Source organism: Lagopus leucura, unplaced genomic scaffold, assembly GCF_019238085.1.
Source record: "Lagopus leucura isolate 7727_CA_CO unplaced genomic scaffold, USGS_WTPT01 Super-Scaffold_1, whole genome shotgun sequence".
NCBI classification, from domain to species: Eukaryota; Metazoa; Chordata; class Aves; order Galliformes; family Phasianidae; genus Lagopus; species Lagopus leucura.
Window position 1 is genome coordinate 27,584,141 of NW_024962250.1, and position 8,801 is coordinate 27,592,941.

General features: G+C 39.6%; 1 protein-coding gene and 1 long non-coding RNA gene across 2 annotated transcripts in view; both read right to left on the reverse strand.

The window, feature by feature from the left end:
• Positions 1–1,602, reverse strand: part of FBLN5 (fibulin 5) — a 46,310-nt gene extending 44,708 nt beyond the window's left edge. Inside the window, exons 1-2 of the mRNA XM_042864146.1 lie at positions 1,488–1,602; positions 1,125–1,316 (exon numbers count right to left, since the gene is read on the reverse strand). Of these exons, the coding sequence (XP_042720080.1) occupies positions 1,125–1,141 (17 nt within the window). The 5' untranslated portion in view covers positions 1,142–1,316; positions 1,488–1,602. The remainder of the gene's footprint in view (positions 1–1,124; positions 1,317–1,487) is intronic.
• Positions 1,603–2,616: 1,014 nt separating this feature from the next.
• Positions 2,617–8,306, reverse strand: LOC122176811. The gene is made up of 4 exons (XR_006177846.1): positions 7,890–8,306; positions 7,138–7,215; positions 3,482–3,662; positions 2,617–3,091 (listed from the first exon to the last, which is right to left on the reverse strand). It is a non-coding gene; the product is annotated as an uncharacterized LOC122176811 (long non-coding RNA).
• Positions 8,307–8,801: the final 495 nt, after the last annotated feature.

Here is an 8,801-nt window from a genome sequence, read left to right on the forward strand (position 1 = left end):
TTCACTGACAGAAAACCAGGAAAGGACAGCAAGAATTGATTTTTCTCTACGTACTGTTTGTTTCAGTCCTCCTTATATAAAGTTTCTTATCAATACAGTTAAACCTAAATCTTGCATAGCTTGGATTCTAGTTTTGAATGGCAATTGTATATGTTTCCCACAAACCAGCACAGAAATCACAAGATATTTTAGGTAATCTTAGTTCTGCTACTTCAGTGAGCTGCCAACTTTCTCTTTTAGCGCTGTCTCCAATTTCCAGTGCAAAGTGAGCTGCCGAACAAGAGCTACAAATGCCTCAGACAAAACCACGCACAGAGACTGACACATTTGAACACATTTGCTTCGAGCGTGGAGACAGACACAAGCTCTGAAAAGCTTGATTCTTTAAGCCTTTTTGAAGTCATTTTAAAGTAGCACAGAATACAAAGACTGTGCCCTCACTTTGCATGTGGCAAGGAAGTACAACAGGTTGTAGCCGAACACTAACACACCTAGCTGCCTCGCATACCTGGGGCTGCACTTTGCGTTATTGCAGAGCAGTGCAAATTAACAAAACCCACTGTAAAGTCAGTCAGACAAAATTCGTATTTTTTCTAGATGTCTAGACACTGTTACAGGATAATATATACTTCCCTCCTGGGGTGAAGAGTGACCTTATTGCCTCATACGTGTTCTGTCTGCATCACAATTTGCCCGTTACTGAGCTCTCATGTCCCCTCAAGTTATTAACAGACATGCAGCACACCCTGTCAGTGCTACATTCAACTGGTCACAGTAGCTTGTCTGGTAGGCAGAGTATTTTAAAGTAGTAATTAACTTCTGCAGTGGTAACTTATTAGCTTCAAATTAATCACTGCAGCCAGGGGACCCATTTGCTGTTGTAATTCAGCACTCCTACAGATGCTGGGATTCTTAAAGTGCAGAATATAAGCACGCATCAAGAAGAAAATAGAGAGAGTGCAGCTTTAATAACGGTTTGTCTTTCCCCTCCTCTGACCATTGAGATCCCTTCTCCGTGCAAATGGCTTTAGCAAGTGGATTGGCGTACCGAATCCTTGCCACAGATATTTTCCACACGTAGCTTTCCCTTCAGTAAGTACAGAAGTTTCATGCATAGCACTTACCTTTTTAATCCTTGCATGTCCAAAACCGTTGGGGAAAGGTGGAAAAAAACAGAGCTTATGCTGATGAATAACTAGAAAGTGTTTCCAAACATTACCCTCTGCTAGTACTTCAGTTCCTCAGTCATTTATAGTCCAAAGAATGAAAGAGCAAGTAACGGAGAAGATCGGGAGCAGTCTGTACCTCCTCAGACTCTGGAGAGAATACAGAGAAAGCACCTGGTTTTGCTTAGTTCTCTTCTGTAATTCAGCATTAAACCAATTGGAGGAGGAATGTTAAAAATGAACACTTCATTTTCTAAGTATGTTAAACAATGCAAATGGGGGCCTCAGCCTGGGACAGCTGGTTTAGATTACAAAGCTCACCAACTGGCTAGACTCCTCACAACAATCTCGAGGAGCCTGCCAGGATAAAACACTAACAGCTTGAAGGAAAGCCTCTCCCGCTGCAAACTTCTCAGTTAAATGTGCCTCAGAGCAGAGAGCACCGTTATTGGACAGAAACTCTTATCAGGGGACTGGAGAAGGGAAGGGATTGTTTTCCTTGTTCTGAGAACAAAAAAGTCAGACTTTTTGAGGCCCTCTAGCTGGTGTCTCGGACGATGAATATGCAACACCCGCTGCTTCGTGCCAATGGCATTGCGATGAAAGTTCTGACCCTCTGGGAGGTGAATAACTTGAATTCATGACAATCACAGCTACAGGAACTATATTCCTTAGGGATTATTTGAAAACAGGAATAAACAAATTAAACGTTCAAAGGAAAGCAAATGGTTTGTCTACAAACACTGGTCCTTTTTAGGCTGACCCCATGCTTAAGGGGGCAGTTTTGAAATGAAATTTCTCAGGAAAGACATATCTTGCAGATCTCTAGTTATGAGTGAAGAGGAAGGAAATACGGTCCCTTTTCAGGTGTTTTGCAACTTTGCCCCAGGCACAACTTTGGTAGGTCAAGCAGAACACTTGTGAGATGTGAGAGGTAAGCAAGCAGATGCTGCAAAGATTATCCTAGACCCAAAGACAAACACAGAAATTAAATGCAGACGTAAACATAAAATGAATACTTTGAACTTCTGTAGAGCTTCCATCTGGGAAAATCTTTAATTCCCAAGGAACTAAAAAGTCTGACAAGATCAAATCTCTGTCGCATCTCTCCATTATTATGGAGAAACAGTTAGAACAGATTTTTCTAAAACTGGCTTCAAAGTGTGGATACACAGCGTAAGAAACAAAGATTCAGCTGCTTCAGGGCTGCTGAGCACCCAGAAGTCATTGGTGCTAATGGAACAAGAGCTCCATATCTCGCCAGCTGGTTGTGATTGTCCAAATGATTAACAAACAAACAAACAAACAAATTACAGCACCAGAAACTCAGTGCTGCTTTTGACAGCTTGTCTCTCAGTGACTCGCTTACATCACTCGCATTGCATGGAAATGTAAACTCTCCCCTAGGGTGTCAATATATTGCAGGCCAACAAGAACCAATTAATTTATTTTAAATAAATTTCTCCAGGGCTTAAGAAAAAAACACACAAGAATTCTGGCAAAGCTGGTCATGTTTTTTTTCACGGATCAGAAAATCAGCAAAAACTGGGTGAGTTTTCATGTAGGCAAAAGTTAACGGTCAGAAGAGTCGTCATTCCATCATAGACCAGAGTTGCTCAATGATCTGGAGAGCTAGCAAGCCTACAAGTCACCATGCTTGTTATATTCTAAGTGCATGAAGATTCACGGAAGCTATTAGAAACATCTCTACAGCAAAGCAGATGCTCTGATGATCCATACTTGTGGATGAACTTGTTTCATATCCTTCTTAATACTTCATTTGTTGATCCATGGAAGTTTTCTTGCTTTCCATGGCAAAATCATTAATGCATGCCAGAATCTCGGCATGGGTGCAGCACAAGTCTGTTCCTGGCTCAGACTGAAGAGCTCTGATTCATCAGCCATCTGGAAGAGGTGCTCCAGTACTGGAAATGGGAGGTAAATCCAGATTCAATCAGCTAAGCGGCTCCCCTAAGAAGGGATACTGTACAAATGTTTTGATTTTTCTTTTCTCAATAAGGCAGCTGGAGTGGATAAAATCCAGAGTATAAAAAGAGTACCAAACCACATCTTGGTTTAGTTCATAACATAGTGATTTTTATTTTTTTTATTTTTCCTAAATAAAAGGATTTGTTATGGCTAAGTGAATTTTTTTGCAGTACCTTTTGGTAGCTACTACCTGCCATAAAATAATGAGTTGTAGCCAAACCATACTCATATCTGTCTTTGATAAGAAGAATTGCATAAAGAAAAGCATTTTTGGTACACAAAAACTCTTTTGTTCACCCTGTAAAAGTGGGTACTATTCAATGTACCTTTCAACACCACCTGCTGACATCCTCACCATGTGCAGGATGGTGGTGAGACTTCAGGTGGAGCAGCACACTTATTTCAATGGTCAACTGTTTCCTCATGTTCCAAAATCCACTAGTTCAGATTACCGTGACTTTGTCTTCTTGAGGAGGTGTAGAATAATTCACAGTACAGAATCGGGTTCTGTTAAGTAATGGAATATGGTCTTGAAAACTTGCTTTGCACATAGCTAGAGTTGAGACCATAGCTCTAACTATGTTTAAGACATACATTTTGAAAATCGTGTAATATATGAACATAAAGGGCACACAAGTTACATGGTATCCCCTAAACTCTACCCTACTTGGATGAGAAAGTGGAATGTATGAATTGTGCCATGCTCCTGTAGGTAATGCAGAACACTGCAGTAACAGTGATCCACAACACTGGAGAATGTGACAAAACAGCTTCTGAATGCAAAGACAAAAGCTGTATTTAGGTCACAGTACCCAGTGAGAGTTAATTACACTCAGCATTCCTGAACAAAAAAGTCTGCTTCACAAATACAAGTCATATTCTACCTTTACTACATTTCATCTCCTTTTCAAGTTCTGCTATTACATTTACTTCTCTAGAACTGTATCAGCCAAAAATGTTTCTTAGCTCTTGTGAATTTTTTTTAGAAGTTCACCCTCTCTGAACATTCCCAAGGACATTGTCAAACTGTGAGAGCAGTCAAATTATGCAGATACGTGTGGCGATAGGTGTGCAAGCCTAAACATACTGAAAATAACAAGTCATAGACATCTTTTACCGTCCCACAGACCTGAATTCAGGACTTTGCCAATAACTGACACTGTAAGGGCCTATGTCCAAATGTTAGATGGTTAAAACATTCATTTGTTTCTTTACAAAATCTTCTGGGACCAAATTTCCTAACAGAAAAACTGGTAAAACACTTAAAGTATGACTGCTGGGCATTTGCAGAAACAATTGCATTTAGACATCAGCCAGGCATCAATGAGATTCACAGGCTGGGATCAATCTGACTTTGGAGGTTGATTAAAGCATTCCCAGAGATAACTAAATAAGAAAGTTTCTGATGTTGTCATGTATCAATACAACATGTGACAGGCAGCAATCTGAAATACACTCATCTCCCCCTAATGCCACCTGAATAACACTGAGCATGTGGGAAATTTGGTCTCAAGCCCTAATTCTGCATGAAAAGTACCAGGCTTGTTTCTTCCACCTCTCGGTACAGAATTGCAGTTGAATACTCTTGGTGTTCGGGGAGTCTTCCCTCTCCTTTTCAAAGATAGATTATGTCATGCTATCTGCTGAGGTCAGCTTCACCCAGTGTCTGAAATAAATGCTGTCTCATAACACGAATAGCATAATAACCTGATCCAGATGGCTCAGACTAGAAGCTCAGAAACATATTTCCCTGCCATATTTTCCTTCCCTAGCCAAATACAACACAGGCTATAATTAACAGTGAAAATTAACTTAATACGTAACTTCAAAAACATGGCTGGTGCTAACTAGAACATATAGAGTCTCTGAGATATCCCATCATGTTGCACTGATCTGCAGGTTACGCTGCTGTCATTAGGAAGGAGATGACATAACATTTCCTGATACACTGCCATCTCTGTGGGTACAGTTGTCTCTATACAGTAAAGTTACCATCTATGTGAGATACCCATAGAAAAAAGAGCCAGTGCAGCATCCCTTCCTTCCCTCCTCTGTGGGGGTGTTATTTGTCTGAAGCAGGCTTTCTCTATGGCTGACAGCACTGTATGATGCAGTACTGCTGCTGCTATCACTTCTCCCCAGAAACAATAAGTGTGGTGCCATTTTAATGTTTGCTGCAAATATTCTCTGACAACTCCATCAGACCTCATAATCTGGTGTTTCAGTTTTGCCTTATCTAACTTCTTGTATATCTGCTGATCTTTGGTTGCTCTGATGCTTGTTTCTAACAGCACATTTATTTTAAATAAAAAAGTAATCAATGGAAAACTCAGGCACCACTGGCTCCATTCTGCAGTGCAGCAACACGAAATGTGGGCTCTGACTGAATTACTCTATAAACATATTATTCATCCCTTGAAATAAGGAATAGTAGGACCTAGCAGGTATGTAACAAAACCCAAACAGCTTAAATGAATGCCCTAATAACTACATCAGCTGTAAGACAAAACTACCTCAGGTATATTTCCTTTAGTGAGACCAAGTCTGATGTTCACTTGCTTAGCTATAGTCTTTTCTTTCTCCTTGGAAAAATGCTTACCTTTTGTTTCTTTTTTCCCCCAGCTAAAAGTAAAGCAAACAAGCAAACAAAAAGGTTTTGATAACTTTTCCAGGAAAAATACAGGCTCTTTCATAGCAATTTTGGTGCATGTGACAACCCCCAGCAGGTTCCTTAGTGTTACTGTTAATTTCTATCAGCTTACAACATTCATTCTTTTATTCTTCATTTTTTGAACTTTATATGACCTACATTTATGCCTTTAAAACTATATTACTGTTAAAAGCACATAGAGTATCACCTTGTACACAAGGACAGAATATCTCCTTCAGAACTGACAGCTTCACCATAACATGTTGGCATGTGAGGTTACAACGCTCAGGCCTATGTTTCACCACTGGGATATGCCCATTTTTTTTCTTTAGAATCTCGTGTTTGAGTACAGCTCTAGAAACTGCAGTTCACATTTTGCCTGAAACTAGACAGACATTCCAGTTTGTTCTTTATAAGATTGGCATGTAGATTATCTAGGCTGTAGTCTTCACTGCATTTCTATCAAATGCTCTGGACAGTGTGGCTGAAAACAATGCTCTTTAATCTCGTGATGTTTACCAGCCCCCTTTAGAAGGAAGCATGAATTCTTTATAACCAATTTCAGCTGAGAATGACCTCCCATAAATAAAAACATAAAACTGCTAATACCTCTGGATTGGGACTTAAGTCTGTTTTGCAATATGAGCAAGCCAACATCCAATCCTTGCAAGTGCCTGTGATACATTGGCCATTAGTCTCCAATTATGATCAGACAGTTGGAAATATGTACTATGTCTCCCTTAGAAATATTCAGGACCAATTTGTTGTATCTTTAAATGCCTTAAGACTGCACTGTTTTTTGCAGTTTCTCAAGTTCTTTCCTCACTTATGCCCAGTATGTTTGCTGTGGTGCACGTCTGTTCCCAACAGCATCAGGCTTCACATCAGAACAGCCAGCTTGTGACAGCAGCTCAGCATTCCACAGTCCTGGAAGCATTCCCTGCCTGCAGGAACATGTATGCTGGTAAAGCTTCAGCTTCACCTGTGCTCCCTCCTCTCTCAGCTACATTATTTCCATCACACGAAATTAACATTTTTGGTATTTTTTCCCCCAGATGTAGCTGAGCAGCCTTTCTCCTTTTTCTTTGATATTTCTTTTAGTTTGCTTAGCAATTCATTTTAATCCACAGCAAGACATTATCCTCTATAGCAATAAGCACTTACTGCATTTTCCATTAAAACACTTCAGGTTCAGAGCAAACCCAAACAAGCCTGTGGAAATGCCATCTCCCAGAGAGGGTGTTTGAGTGTTCTCAAGTGCATTATTTTGGTAAGGACACCTGGCAGAACCCTGCTGATGAACCCAGAGCAGAAAAATATTTGAGATCATACCTCTCTTCCAGAGCTTGTCTCTTTTCAGGCAGTGGAAAACATTCCCCTTTTGAACACGTTTCACACTTATAGATGTACCTATAAGCAATTAATTCCAATAAAACGATCAACAAGGTGCCTACACTTTTTGGATCCTTTCCTTATCCAATGGTGTTATGTGTTAGATAACTATCTATCACTGCTTTAGACAAACACAGAACTGGCAGAACATTCCTGTGTGAGGAAAGGTCTAGTTTTGACTCACTTTTGTACTTACTCAATTGCTTTCCCAATGATTTAAGAAGACATTTTAAAACTTCCGTCAGTCATTTTGGATTTTGTTTTGTAGTAAGTAGTCTTCTAGGTCAGATGTATAATAAAAGAGAGTGTTTGGTTTTTTGTTTTTTGGTGGGTTTTTTTTGTTGTTTGTTTTGGGTTTTTTTCTTAAAAGTGATTTTCTACTCCATTGCTACAAATTGTATCTTTTTTTCTTTACATTTACCTATTCGCAAAGGAGGGATTACACCATTTCATAATTTACCTGCTAGTTTGGGGTTTCATGAGTTAAGTAGACCATTTGGAAACAAATTGGCTATGAAAATGGGAACACCTAATTGTTTTCAAACTCATTTGTCACCATGCAGCAATGAGGACTCTGAAACTGAAGAAATGTAGAGTTCTGTGGGTACCATTTCTGCAAGGAATCCCACTGAGCAGGGGATGCTCAGAGTAGAACTCTGCTAGCACTGCTGTGCATGTGCTGCAATACTCACCAAGTCTTGCAAAAGGATGCAATTTACTGTACAGATTGTCTCTTTTGCCATTGTCTTTTGCTTTGACTTGTGCTGGTTATCACAGCACAACTTACTCAGCAGGACTGGCATTTCTCCCTGCAGAAGCAATGTAGCTTTTCTGAGTAGCTCCACTCCATCCTGGTGCGGCTGAGGCTAAGAACCTTAAGAAGCCATGCAGAAAACTAGTGGAACCGGACTCTTCTCTTTACTGAGGTGCTTGCATGGCTAACAGACCCCACTGCTGGATCCTGATAAAGCAATCAGTCCCATTTTGTTCACTGTTTTAGAGCAAAAATCAAGAAGCTGGATTTGTGCCGCATGAAAATAGAAAGGAACAAGAACACTGACAGGTTGAATGTAAAAAGCATGGAAAAGCAGGCCAATAAATTGAGAAACAAACTGTAAGAGACATAAAAGCTAATAATAAATTATTTTTCAGACACACCAAGAGCAGGAAAATTGCCAAAGAGTTTGCAAAGCCAGCAAATGAACAAGGTATAAAAATAGCACTCAGAAAGATAAAATCACAGAAGAAAATTAAATAATTTTTCTTTATCTGTGTTTGCTAAAGAAATCTCAGGAGGTTCTCACTGTGGAATAAAAAAAAAGGGAGAGAGAAAGAAAAAGAGATGATATTTTGGAGAACTTACATAAATTGAAGTGCCAGTGGAAGAAACTGTAGAACAAATCAACAAAATGTAGACTAACAATTCATCAGAGCTCACTTGACGTTAGAAATTAAGTGCTGTAACAGATCTGTACGTACGTAATCGGTGAATTGCCTGCCATAAGTGTAACACTCATAAAAGCTCCCCTATCCTACAAGAACAAAAGATACCAAGTAAAATACTGTATTCAACAGACTTCCATTAAGTGCTTAATAAAATACAG